This window comes from Phaenicophaeus curvirostris, chromosome 7 (genome assembly GCF_032191515.1).
Source record: "Phaenicophaeus curvirostris isolate KB17595 chromosome 7, BPBGC_Pcur_1.0, whole genome shotgun sequence".
In the NCBI taxonomy this organism is placed as follows: domain Eukaryota; kingdom Metazoa; phylum Chordata; class Aves; order Cuculiformes; family Cuculidae; genus Phaenicophaeus; species Phaenicophaeus curvirostris.
In genome coordinates this window covers 22,529,783-22,544,557 of record NC_091398.1, presented here as the reverse complement: position 1 = coordinate 22,544,557, position 14,775 = coordinate 22,529,783, and the positions used below count along the sequence as shown (strand labels likewise).

At 34.9% G+C, this 14,775-nt stretch overlaps 1 protein-coding gene across 3 annotated transcripts in view; it reads right to left on the bottom strand.

The window, feature by feature from the left end:
• The window catches only part of LOC138722707 (sodium channel protein type 2 subunit alpha-like), a 78,758-nt gene that overhangs the window by 37,374 nt on the left and 26,609 nt on the right, over nt 1-14,775 (bottom strand). For all 3 annotated transcript variants that reach the window (XM_069861186.1, XM_069861184.1, XM_069861185.1), the window contains 7 exons: nt 14,510-14,651; nt 14,153-14,359; nt 11,082-11,381; nt 6,964-7,311; nt 5,014-5,146; nt 3,877-4,115; nt 826-999 (listed from right to left, as the gene is read on the bottom strand). In XM_069861186.1, coding sequence (XP_069717287.1) covers nt 826-999; nt 3,877-4,115; nt 5,014-5,146; nt 6,964-7,311; nt 11,082-11,381; nt 14,153-14,359; nt 14,510-14,651 — 1,543 coding nt within the window. The remainder of the gene's footprint in view (nt 1-825; nt 1,000-3,876; nt 4,116-5,013; nt 5,147-6,963; nt 7,312-11,081; nt 11,382-14,152; nt 14,360-14,509; nt 14,652-14,775) is intronic.

The following is a 14,775-nucleotide window of genomic DNA, read 5'->3' as shown; positions in this document are numbered from 1 at the left end:
CTTATAGATGATTACTGAAAAATTCTTAAAGACATTTTAGAAGTTTATACCTTTTTCATCACCCTTACTAAACCCTCTTTGCTTGCTTGGTTCCACATTTACCTCAGCACCACATTGGGTCTTCCAGGCTTAGTTAGAGAGGACAATTTCTGAAATAACAATTTGATGCTGATAGTGTGATGTCCACTCAAATCATAAACACTAACTTAAAAATAATATTCAGTCACCAAAATATGGTATGTGAGACTGGGTAGCACTGCAACTGGTGCTAATAAGTCACCACTTCCTGCTCTATCTATTAGGAAATGCTCTAGGTTTTCAAGTAATGTGATAACTGTTAGTAACACAGATTTTAAATCATGAATCGTATATCTCCAGTAAAAATACCTATAAATTAGTTTGTGTAAAACACAAACAGCTATTAAAAAGACATTTCTAGTTAGAAGCTCAATAATATTTCAACTTAATTGTTATCCTGAAGTCAGATCATTATCACAGAATCACAGAATAACCAGGTTGGAAGAGACCCACCGGATCATCGAGTCCAACCGTTCCCATCAAACACTAAACCATATCCCTCAGCACCTCATCCACCCGTGCCTTAAACACCTCCAGGGAAGGTGACTCAACCACCTCCCTGGGCAGCCTGTTCGGCTCTGTTATGACTCTGTTATATGTAATAATTTCTGAATGTTTATTCTTGGTGCCCATTAAACTAAATGTGGAAAGAGGGTCTACTTTACAATACTTGTAATTATTACAGACATCAGCACATTTTTTGAGTGAGACAATAACATGCAAATATTTAATTCTCAAGGTACGTACCAATCTAAACGACCGAAGAACAGACAATCCTTCAACATTGGCAAGACCGAGCTCCATTAAACTAAGGCTAACAATAATACCATCAAAAATATTCCATCCTTCTTGGAAATAATAATAAGGGTCCATGGCAATTATCTTTAGAACCATTTCTGCTGTGAATATCCCAGTGAATACCTAAAACAAAATGTAATTAATTAGTTACGAGAAATGTATATACCTCAGTAAGTTTTTCTAATCCTGATTGAGTTCTCTTACCTGTTCCTTGTAGCTGTTACTATAAAAAACAGCTGATTGCTGTCTCCAAATGGCAACTAAGTATTTCTAAACATTGAAAACTGATAATTAAATTTATAAATCAGGACAGATATAGGAGGGCAGAGGTTTAATAAACCTTTTAAAAGCATTCACCAGTCAGCAGCTCGGCTCCAGTTCATATTTGACCAAGATGTGCTGGACTGTCCATCCAGCAGATGATGTGATATATAGTCTACTGTTTTCAGTCCTGTTTCTAAAGGATAGTCCCAATAAAGCAAAAGAAGATTTTTTTTTTTTTTTGCCTTGCTCACAGTCTAAACAGAAGTGTTAGAAGAAACTCTCAAAGGCCAGACTCTCTAAGGAGAGACTCTAAGGTCTGTCTTTTAGGTCAGAGTCAAAGACTATGAATGGAATAGACAGGGGTAGTTGGAGTTTCTTGCTCCGAGCTTTTTGTAAGAGTATAGAGGTTTCACACACATTACATTGTTTGAAATATCTGGAAGTGCCAAATGTGGAAGTGGTTTAAAGTCCAGAATTTAACCTAACACTTTCTTGAAACGAGTAGTGACCAGTGGTTTGTGCAGCATAATAAAGGCATTTTGGAACATAATGCAAACCCACTAAAAACATGTGAATATTCTGCACAACACTCAAGAGACATCCTAGATGATCCAACGGTCTACTAAAGCCCACCAATGTACTCTACCATTGCCTTGTGATAGTCCTTTATCCGGCTTGTTCTCAGTCCTCCTACAGCAAGTTTTATGGAAGCAAAGCTGACTTTCTTGAATGCTATCTAACTACAGTCATGATTACTTTTTAATTTAAAATTATTAGGAGGTGGATATAATGCTGTGGAAACATTCACCACTGTCAAAGTGTAAATATTAACATTATTAAAAGTATGTACTATTGAGAATCTAGTAATATAGCAATAAACACAATAATGCTAAATTGATATATGAAAGGTGTTACCACGTAATCAGAAGAATGTAACAGGTATTGCTTCATGTGATAAACAGAACACAACAAAAAAGATTATTCTTGACAGAACATTCGTATTTGTTTCACTAATTAAAATATCAATAACATTAATTTCACTTTAAAATACTTCCTTCACAAAACAACCCGTTCAAGCCGCAAACTACTTTTTATCGAACATAACTGCATCCCCAAAAGAAAAATATCTTTTAACAGAAGTAAACTCAAGTTTTAGAATTACTCAGGACTTCTGAATACTAAACGTACTTTGGTGTTATGAAAAGGAAGCATTGCATTCTAGAACTATTCCTTCCTTCTCATTAATATAGTACAGAAAAGGCAGAGTCATATTTATATTTAATTTATCCTCAAACAGACCGTGATGTCACAAGCAAAGAGTAAATTAACATATTTTGAATGGCAATCACAAAATTAAGGTTAATAGATGAATACAGTGAGGAGAAGAGAATTTAATTAAAACCAGCAGGAATAGTATTCACTGCATGTATGCAGTCCTAATTCAGTATACTGAATTGTTACAAAGGCAAAGTATGACTGTGGTTAGTGTAGAGTAGAAAAAATAAAAATATGAGATAGGAAAAGGCAGAAGATCTTGTAAGAATAAATGGTTATAGAGAAATAATTCTAACAATATGAGAGACCAACATTTTAAAATACCCTATTCTGTAATCTATGATGAATATAAGACTATGCCAGCAATAAAGTCTGTCCAGGAAAAAGGAAACTATAATGCACACAAGAATTCATAGATAGTAAATTCAATTTTATTTCTATTTTAAAAAAAGGCATAGCAGGATGTATTAGCAGTATGTACAAGGAAAATGTCTAGACTTCAAAATGCACTCTGACTGAGAAATGTATTACTGCTCCATTTAAATATTAGCAGACATTTCAAACCTAAGCTTTTTGACTGATTAGTTCAGAACACTTGGTTGGTTTTGATTTTCAGGAATGCTTGCTGTGAGTAAATCCAGTCCTATCCTGTGTAAACTACTGGTAGTTATGGCAGCTGGCAAAAGCTTAAAAATGGATTAATCTTCTTCTGAAAGAAACACTTGCAAGGTTTAGACCTCTGCTTCCTGAGCGTTAGAAGCAAACAGAGAGAAACAGACATGAATGCTTAAGTGCTATGCCATGTTTAGGTATCTGCTCAGAAAAGGATTTACATGTAAACCTTAATCTCTGGATCGGGTTAAAATTGGAAAGGCATCACTAATAAACTTACAGATACAAGATACTTTTTTTAGTGAATAAATAATTATTTTCTAGTTTATTGGGTATTTTTAGTTACCTACAGCAAGGACTTACTGCTAACAAGAAATACGCCTGTCTTGGAAATGTACTTTAACTGTAATATAACTGAAAAAATTCAAGGAGAAATTCTGAAGTCTGAATATTTTATCACTTTCTTGCAGAAGAAAAATATTTTCTGTGATGACAAATCAGTATAATAGGAAAAATTAGGTAATCTCTAACATTTTAAAGAAAAAAATGCTAGATAGACCTCAAGAAATCTCACAATCCAGTAAAAACCGCACTTCCACTTCCAGTTATTCCACTATCATAGTCACAAAATAAATTCATGGAAGTGAAAAGCTCCAGCAAAAATCACTTTATATATGAAAATCATATATACAGTTTCTAAGCCAATTATAAAAAAAACAGCCTGGAATAAATTTAAAATTAAATTTTGAAAAATTAAGAATAATTTCAAAACCAATGCAATGCATCTGTGCATTCCTTCTTTTAGAAAATTATATTTTTACACCAAGTAGGACATGACAAACCACTTACCAGGTTCCCCACAGAAAGGACACTGCTAAACTGTTCTGTCATTGGGTAATGTTCCATGGCCATAAACAAAGTGTTTAAAACGATGCAAATAGTTATAGCAAGATCAACAAATGGGTCCATCACAACTAAATTGACGACGTGTTTTACTTTTAACCATGGACTCCAGCAATCCCAGATCAAGAAAGTATTTGCAAATCTGTACCAACACGGTGGGCATTTCTGTCTAGATTCTTCAAGCTCTGAAAAAAAACCCCAAACAAATAAACAAAAACATAACAAATCATGGATATTCCAATTTTATCCTTTGGAAGTTTGTTTTTTTTTTTAAAATACAATTTTAAAAATACGTTTAAAAGAGTAAATAATTCAAATAAATTGCTTACACTAACATGGGGTTTTCCTCATCTATGTTTAGATACCTTAAAGCTAAGCATCTAATTTACTTAAGCTCCTCTACAACCAGTGGATGGTGAAGTTATCTCTAAAGAGTGAATCATCTCAGACATTTATCTAAAGAGAGAAATGTGTTTGTCTCTTTCCTATGACAGTAGGGAGAATCTAGACATACGTATGCTTTTTCATAAAGTAAATATAATTTTTTTTATATATACTTACAGAAGAAAGCTTAAGAAATGCTTAAGGAAGGCAGTTCTTGTGCATTGGCATGGGTTGATTATAGTTTGTTGTTTTCTTTAAAAGAAAACTCATTTTTATTCCAACTTCCTATTGTCTATACTTGGATGTTAAGTCTAAGAGATGTACTATTCTCGTACGTGACTGTATTTATCATAGCAATTCCTGTGTATCTTAATTGGTTTTTCCTGTTAATTTCTTATAGGAAGAATATCCCTATATTTGTTCTTTGAAGCTGTGGCAGTCCCCTAGCTATGATTATTTTGTCTGTTTTAGTTCAGTCAATGCAGCAATATTTTGGAACATGTCATGGAAAATAAACGACTAAGTTATTTAGAATGTGCAAATGACCTTAGAGGTGCTCAAAAGCCTTTTGTAGCTGATATTCATAGATTTCACATGTCCAGTTTTACATTTACAAAGGAAATTATGTAAATAATCACTCTGTACGTGTAGTTAGCAGAAATTTAATGAACTGCCTGTCAGATAAAATGCATCAAATACCTTCCATTGTATTTGTAAGTATGCTGGCTATACTCATTGCTCTTTGTCTTGCAGCAGAATCTTCCAGCATTTCCATGGAAATTTGATAAGAACTCAGTCTTCTTTTTCTTATTTCTGTTTCTGTAGTGGTGCCCTGTAAATGAAATACTTGGGAATTAAATGATCCTTTTAAACAACCAGTTAACAATATATACTGTATAAATATTGTATTGATAATAAAAATCAACTTTGTGCAGCATACTAGAATTTTCTTACACACTGATAGTTTCTGTTCCTGTAGTAATTTCTTTGATCTTTATTGAGGAACTCAGTGGGAATTTTCTACAGTGCTGTGAATAATCAAGTGGAGAACACAATGCCAAGGCAATGTGGAACCAAAAGTGGTTCTCATTTAAATGACTGAATGAACACAATTTTTGCTAGCTATCTTTTTGCTAGTGATTATTATCATTCTTTCAAGAAAAAAATAATCAAATGATCAAAGCTGAAACCTGCCACCTTAATTTCCAGCAGCTAGTCATGTTAAATAATTAAAGCGAGAGTACAGAAAGAACTATTATTTAAGAAAGTAACTTTCATACAGGAAGCAGAAGTATTATTCTAGGAATTCATTCTCTCACTAATACTAGGTACTGTGTTCCTAACCTGATAAGCTTGATTGGAAAATTTTATATGAGGAAAAAATCACATCTTATTCAATATTTCTTCTCCCACCTCAATGCTCATACATAATTTATGATATATTCTTGCAATGAATACCAAGTCCTTGCTATTTTCTATGGTTTCTAATTATATTTTCAAAGCAGTAATACCTGGTTCTGATTTAAATGCACCTATTGTGTCACTACTCTGTAGCATGTAGGTGTCCTTACAATTGCTTTGGTTTTCTTCTGGAGTGTGGCTAGGAACCTAGGCACAGGAGTGGGATTTAAAAGTTCCTAAATTTCAGTTGCTGCTCTACCACTGATTCTGTGATTCATGGAAGACGCACTTGTTTTCTCATTATTCTGTCCTTATCCAGAAAAAGAATAAAAAGAGTCAGCAGAACTCATAAGGGATTTCAAGGTAGTCTTAGTCTGAAGATGAAAAATCTTTTTTGAGCATTTACTAGTACTATTTCTTTAGATAAGACTCCTAAGTTAAATTGCTAAATCTTTCCTCAGGTGAATGTATTTCTGAAATAGAACCATATACACATAACCTCTGAGGTAATCCAATTGAATTTCTGGTATGAAGATCTATATCATGATAGAAGTGAAACAGAAATAAAAATAAATGTGTAATAGAGGTAATGAAATCTCAAAACTTATTTATAATGAAAGTATATTTCAGGTTAAATACAGTACTATTATAGCCACCAAAATACCATACTGAATCAATATTAAAATGCTATGTACAAAAAAGCTTGCTTTTCTGAAAGTTTGAAAGAACATCTTAGCTTTATGAAGCGTGAAACTGAAATGTAGTGTAACTGCAAAGGTACATAGGAATTTTAAGTATTTTTTCTCACTGAAGTTGTGAGAAAAATTTCTACAGGATAAATTCAGTAAGGGGTATTTCTATTAACAATCACAGGAGTAGTAATTGCATTCTGTTAAATTTTGCAGGTGTTTTCCTACACATATTTCCAAATTATATCCTTAGTTATAGATCAAATGTCTACCTTTGTTGATGAGATGAAACTATACACAAATGGTCAAATCCAGTTTATGATTTTTCTTTTTACGTGCGCATACATTGCTGAAGGCAAGGAGAATATAATAATTTGCTAAGGTTCAGACATAGGAGAATGAGAACATTTTTTTCCCTTATGTTCTGTTATTTAGAATATTGTTATTGCAAATCGTAATATTTCTCATAGCTCTAAGAAATGATATGGCATGCAGAGATGAGCAGCAAGAAAACAATTCCATGCCTGAACCAAATAATTACTGGCTTACATACAATTACCTCTGGCATAAGTTGACCAGTAGGTGAAGTTAGAGTTGAAGGTCCTCCAACCAAGGAAACTACTCCATTGCAGTCCACAGTGCTGTGCATTTTCCCATTTACTGGAAGGGCTGGTACCATTCTAGATGACACACTCGCCTGACTAATATTACTGTTGCGCCGTTCTCCATGTCGATTTGGAACAAAGAGAGAATCTCTTCTGCTCTCATTGTCTTCAAGAGTGCTGTGCTCATCATCAGCAAAGTCATTTTCAGATCCTATATCCTTTGCACGACCTCTGAAACTGAAAATGCTTGTTTTGCTGTTGCGCCTTGGTGAGAACAGGGAACCACGAATGCTCAGCAAAGACTGTAAGAGATTTAAAACAAATCAGAACTAAACAGCATTAGAATGGAAGTTCTAAGTTCTTGGCTTTTCAAAGAATAATTACAGTGCTGGAGGTAGGATGATCACTTTTTTCTTCAATTGTATCAGAGTGTCCGTTAGGGGAATGTGCTTATTAGGGGACCCGATGTGAAGGGGAAAATTTTTTTTCAGTTAGTGTAGCAAGACTGAAGAAAAGTTGTGCAGAAAACTTAAGAAAGGTTGAGCAGTTTTGAGCAAAGAGGGCTGGTTGAATAGGTGGGCACCCATGACTGTGTTGGAGACAGCTCTCAACATCAGTATCAGGGTTTTGTGTGTATTTGTCTTCCATTCCTTCTTCTATTAGAGGACAGAGCTAAAAATCTTTTACTTTTATTCCCTTCTTCATCCCCTGAATTCCTAAGCATAAAAACCAGTAATGCTCACCAATCATTGTTTTCCAGTCTGTTTGCTAGAGGCGGAAAGTGGTCTTAAGTTTAATAATAAATTCAGCCTAAGCTAATCTAAAGAACTTGTGTACTCTCTACAGAATAGGCTCAACAGTGTGGTAATAACATATGCAGTTGTCTAAAACTAGAATACAGACGCAATAGCTTGGGGAAGCTCTGGAGGTGCAGTGTGAGCAAGACTAGTAGCATTCTTGGACATAGCACTCTGAGGGCTAGAACAGGCTGCACACCTACCAGAAGTTACCACTTGGTCATCAGTTTAAATCAAGCATTCTCCAGGGACACAGTTACCTAAAGATATCCTCTTACAAATGAGAAAAATAAATCAGTGGTTGTTCGTAATTTGTCTTTTAATTAGAGTAGATGGTGGTTAATGGAACGTTCTCCCTCGCTACATGTTTTCTTAATAGCATTCATGAATAAATAAAATGAGTACTAATTGTGGAAAAAACAAATCTTGCATTGAGCTTCCTTCAATTCTGCATTTGTACAAATCTTCACATCTTGGTTCATCAAAAGTCTAGTTTGAGGTGATTCTCAATTTTTCACTAGTTTTGTAGGTGGAAAATGCTCATATGTAATAGCAGTGGGTTTTCTCGTAGGATATTGAAGGGAAAGTGAAGTGAAAGCTGCACTATAATATATAAGCCTATATTAGTACTGCAAAAATCAAACACTGAATATAGACATATTTTGATTTATTTGTATATGCACACTCAGATTTATACGTACACATGCATAATATGTGTGCCGGCCCGGTAGTACTGCTTGTTCTAAGGGCTGGCAGGTATTTACCGTTACGACATGTATTTAGTCTGCTCTTACAGCTACACCAAATTTTAATAATTTGGGCTGAAATTTTCTGTACTGGCTGTCAGCCTCAGGCTGGGTTACTTGAAGAGTATCAGCCAAATGGTTTTGCTAACCCACTTCTGTAAACTTGGCTGGAGAAAAAGTACTGTTTTGCTTATGCTGAAAGATATTTTCACCTCAAAAAATGCTCTGTCTGCTATCGAGCATGACACTGAATTCTGACAAAGTGGTAAAGTAATTACTGCACCCTTTGTACATTTCTTTGTAAATGTACTTGGCCAACCTACAGTCCTTCAAAAAATCAAATGTTCACCAGGTTTCATCTGACTACCACCCGCTACCCTTAAGTTTTTTTAGAGACTGTTTCCATGGCTCCCACATGTTGTTTGTTGTCGCATCTTTCCAATGTGTGTTATCATGCTCTGAGCACAGCTAAATGTATCAGGCCCCTTGAGGATTTAAGAGGAGTAATGCTGGCTCTGAAAGTCCCTGCTGGATTGAGACAAAAGGTACAAGCCAAAATGGCTGCAATTCTAACACATGGAGAAATCTATGTTTCTACATGCTCCTGGAAAGTAAGGTCTGAAAGGAAAGCTTGAATTTTCTCACAGGCTGCATCATTCATTTACACACAGAATACTGCATCAAAGGACAAAACCTCTACAGGGGCCAACTGGGCAGAATATCTCCCCTTATCATTGTACTGCATTGTTTCATGCTCTGTCACCCTGTTTCACCAGGGAATTAACTGCTTGGCTAGCAAGACAAACTAGCTCTTCCTTTTACAAGTTCTATTGCCTGTATTCCTTCCACTCTAGCGGCAGCTAAGTTTTATTTCAGTTGTACACAGGCAGCATTTGCCCCAAAACATTTTTGCAAGTGCAAAACCAGTTACCAAGAGATGATTTAATAATTATCCTCATTTAGATTATTTATTTGATAAAAGTATCTTTCTACTTTAAAAAATCAAATTAATTTTTTTAAAATTTATTTCAGACAGTAAGTGATTGCCTTTCTGCCAGGGAATTCATAGTGTGTCATAATATGCTGTTTCCCATATGTTGCCCCTTTTTCTTCTTTTCTTTCAAACTTAGGAATTCAGTGTAGATAATGAAGAGGCCTATTGCCAAGCATTTAAAGCACAAGACTAGCAGTCAGGAACTACTTTCTGCTGAGACTTTGTCAGTGACTCTTTCGTGTGCTCAAGTCACTCACCATCCTCATCTATAAGGTATGGACACTCATATACATCTGAAAGAGACAGAATTGTGTGGTCTGAGATGAGTTTTTTGTCCATGACTCCTTTTATCAGCCTGACTCAATGCCCACTGTAATTAATGAAAGATTTTTTGGAGCACCTTTGGCCCAAAAAGTACAGTAGTACATTTTATTAGACTGGTCATTCTTCTAAATTAAAACAAACATTACTTCACTTCCTTAGAAATGCAAATGTATCTTTTTCAGGTAAGGCATCATCCATTATACTTGACTTATTACTAAGGCTTTGTCTCAAATTAAGCTTTCTTCCCCTCAGTGTGTGTATTTCCATGTGAAATATTTCTGCCACTGAATCTTGTATTTTATATCAGTTTGTAAACTAACACACTTGATGTGAACATTAAATAAGATAAATGTTGGTAGTTAAACATGAGTAATATTGATAGCTAAATGTCGTCTGTTGGCTGAGACCAGACATGATCATTTGAAGAGATATATTTTCGGTGATTTTTCAACAAATAGCGTAACTATGTGTAGATTTGAAACACGCAATGGTATTCTTAAGCGATGGAAAAAATCCTTTGATTTAAGGGAGTAGAGCTTTGGACTAAATTATTTTCAGAGGTCCTTCCTAAACTAATTTTTTATATGATTGCAATGATTCTCCATCTTGTATAATGAATTGCTAAATGAAAAAGAACAGCACGACTAAATTCTTATAAATACAAGTCAAAATGATCCCTACATATTTTGACATTATTGTGGAGTACTAGAGATACCTTCATCATTATCTAACATTCAAAGAAGCTAATTAAAGAAAGTAATAGAAACTAATTGTAGTGTGGAATATTTTACTCAGGGTATCTTGATGTTGTGTTCTGCTAAAAATAGGAAAACATATTTGTATAGTTTTGAAATAGATGCAGAAGAGAGAACCCATGGTTGATTAATGTGAATATATGAACACTAGTCAAAGAATCTTTGATTTTTTCTGCAATCTACCAGATACATCTTCAGAAATATGTTTTCAGGAATCTTTTAATTAAGTTAACAATTATCCGTGGTATGTTCTTTTTATCCCTTTGCTAACAGAATGGGTCAAACAATATATCAATACTATAACAATATAAAACTGTAACACTTAATAGAACTACCACTGGTTTTTTTGCCCTCATTCATCTTTTACATGACTTCTAACATATAAACCTCCTGTAATGTCAGTCAAAACTGTAGTAGAATAGACATACGTGATTTAATAAAAAAAGAGTGCTGTACCTGGTGGGGAGATGTGAACCTTTTTTCATATGTCAGTTGACTTCCTTCTGTGGAAAAGCGGAAACTTTTCCTTCTGATACTGTCTTCTGACTCGGACTTTGGGAATTTATCGATATCTCCTTTGCCCTCTGCTTCAGACATTTCTTTCTGTCTTCTTTTCTTCCTTCTGTTTCTTCTTTCTTTAGCGCTCTTTGAGCTCAACTTTGATGCTTCTGAAGAACTTTCCAAGAGTTCTCCTAATCCCCCTACACCACTGAAATCTCTTGATGCAACTGATGCTGCTGCTACTGCTGCTGTTGCCTGTCAGGTTACAAAGCAAGGTAGTCTTAGAAGGCAGAAAATGAATAATTTATAGTCTATTATCAAATGTTTTTATTATCACTGTGGTAAAATTGCTGGTTGTAAACCTTGAGTGTGCAAATATACACAAACAAATTAAACTGAGGATAAACTACTGCTCCTCATTGTTAAGCATCATGAGCTATTTGAAGCATCAACTTCAATGGAATAATATTCCTTAAAGACTTGCTGTAGAAGACACTGGTCTAAAATTGAGGTAGTCAGAAAAGTATAGACATGGGGCTTTTTCGTGTATTTCAGATTGCTTTCCCATTTTCTCTTGAGAAAAGCCCCGCATCATGCTCTAATTCAGCTGGTCCCTTCTGAGTTCTTACAGAGAAAGCTTAATCCCTGACATCCACCATATGAGTTAATGTATCATAATGCAACTAGCAGCCTGCAAGTAGTTGAATCTAGCCTTTCCTCACTGGCTTCACTGCAAGGACACTCCTCTCCACCCGTCTTTCCTTCTGTCTTTACTGGCAGCAGGCACACACTATGGATATTTCTTCAAGCCCTCTTGCTCTCCCTCTTCGTGGTTCCCTTCCCACATTTCCCACTGCAACAGCAATCTAAGTCTTTGTTATAGATATAGAGAGATAAATTCATTGCCTGTTGCTGCTGCTGCAAGAGAAAAAGAATTTAGATTTCTTCTCTGTTGTAAAGGGATGAGATGCCTTACTGGAGTAAACAGCCATCAAAAAAAACCAGGACCACTATCTTCAGCTGCAGTCTGGAGGGTTACTCATGGTTGTAAATACACAGTTGGTCAAAATACTGCACATGATAGTCATGCTGAATAATATAGATTATAGTCAAGGGATATAGCTCAGAAAAACACAACAGTTTTGTAACACTGAACCTGATTTGGTTCATCGTGAAAGCCAGTTCATTTAGTCATCAAATAAAGGAAGAATTCAGAGGGTGTCCGGTTCTCTTCCTAGAAAGAACTGTCTGGGAGATTGCTATGAAATTCTGCAGTGAAATATATGTTTGTGAAGCTGATAAGCTCCTGTGAGCTTTCAAAAAAGGGTGGCATGAGAAATGGCAAGAGACTATGGTTATGTATCACAAAGATGACTAGGAGTTGTCCAGCAAAACATATTCAATGCCAAGTAGTTCAGGATTGATGAGATATCTCTATACAGCTAGAAAGGATAGTTCAAAAGCTTATAGTATGAATTAATGGCTTTCTGCATCACAGTATACAACCCACGCTATACAAGTGAACTTGATACAGACTTGTTCTACTAAATGGAGTATTAAAAAATTCTGAAGTAATTATCAATTAAAAAAAGTGATACTAAAAATTTTGTCATACTAGTTTCCAAATACCATCTTTCAAATGCTCTAGCAAAGGCAGCAGATACTAAGTCACCACCCATCTACTTCACTACATTAACACTAAAACTCAAGTGGAATAATCCAAAGATCGTTGTGATGACAGGTTTGTGGACGGACAGGTTCATTTTCAAGGCAGTGAAGAGATGGGTCCCACCCTCATTTCCATCTCAGCAACCAATTCAGTAGCTCAGTGATCTACCTCATAATGCACACTTTCTGTTAATATCTTCTCATACGAAAAGGATCTTGACTGTAATGCTGCCTTTCTTATAACTAACTGAGTGGTCATTCCCCACTCTCAAACACACAAACACCTAGATGAGCCTACTGATATCTGACACTGATATAGTGTCTTTCATGGATGAAAATAAACTTTTCTTAAAATCTGAATTTTCTCTTTCTTTGAGAGCAATCTGAATTGCTCTTTCTTTCATGATACAGAAGTGATAAGATTTAATGACTAAAACAAGATATGTTAATTAGATTTCACAGATCAGGCATAAAGATTTCTTTTCAAGAAAAAGACAGAATTTCACTTTCTATTAGCACTTTACAGAATTATTAGTAGTGAAAGTATCTTTAAAGTACTACTTATAGTTTCATAGACAATTCTAATTTGATATTTTATAAACATTGTCCTATAGTCCAGATAAGAAGCAATAGAAAATCAGTCCAGAAATTAGACAGAGATCTGACTCATGGAGATGAATTCCTGCAAGTATTTTACTTGCAGAAAAGAAGAGCTCACACAGAAGTGCCTGATAAATTGTCTTTTTCTCATAAAATTTTAAACAATTTTCTTCTCTTTCTGAAGAAAACAAAGATTACTTTAAAAGAATTCAGAAGTAATATCTTTGTTATAAATACTTCTAGTACATTCTAAGGATATGTAAACTTATTGACTTCGGTGAGCTCGAATTAAGGATAGGCTTAAATAACTTGCTGGATAGAAACCTAAAAGAACACTGATTACAATCTGTCTTTCCATTTTCTGAATATGGGGAAAGAACTATGAAGAATAAGAAGCCTGTCAATTCTCACTCAGACCATAAACAACACTAGATTTTCTTCATGCTATTCATAAGATTTGTAACATAAAAGCATTATAAGCTATGACTACTTAAGGTCAGGTTTCTAGGACATACTTAACAAAAATATTTTACTTTTAGTCTTTTGGTGAACATGGTAGCATTATTTTCTGTACCATTAGCTTGCTTTTTTGCTATTGGTTAGTTCCTGATTTTCACTGACTGTTTCCACACTTATAACTTGTGTCATATACAAGACTTTTCATTTTGTAATTCATTGCACAATTTTTACATTTTTTAATTTATGAAAGATTGTCCTTAAGAATAAGGCTGTTCGGAAAGTACAATTTCTGTCATTACCTGAGCTTCTTCCTGTTGCTTCTTCAGTTGTTCCAGCATCTGTTGAAATTCTGCCTCTTTCTGCTCTGCTTCTTCCATGGTTGCTTGATTTTGTTCTTCATACGCCATGGCGACAACGGCCAGGATCAAGTTGATCAGATAGAAAGAGCCCAGAAAAATCACCAGAACAAAAAATATCATGTATGTTTTCCCAGCAGCACGTAGTGTCTAGGGAGTAGAAAACATATCTATATATTATTCCACCACTTATCTTTGTTACTGCAACAGCATTATGCTTTCAGCTCATGTACAAATAATCATATTTATATAATTGTATGTAACCTACAGATTACTTTTTATGTCATAAAAATTTCTTACCAGCTGATACAGGTTTTCCCAGAAGTCCTGGGTCATTAGCCGAAAGAGTGACAAAAAAGCCCAGCTGAAGGTGTCAAAACTTGTGTAGCCATAGTTGGGGTTTCTACCAGCTTTCACACATATGTATCCCTCTGGACACTGCCTATGTGAAAACCAAACAAGAATTACTTAGTCAAACCTTTTATTTCCTTCTAGAATGTACTTCCAATCTTTTAGAATAATATGCATTATTCTTTCACAGGAAATCCATTAATTACAATTTAATT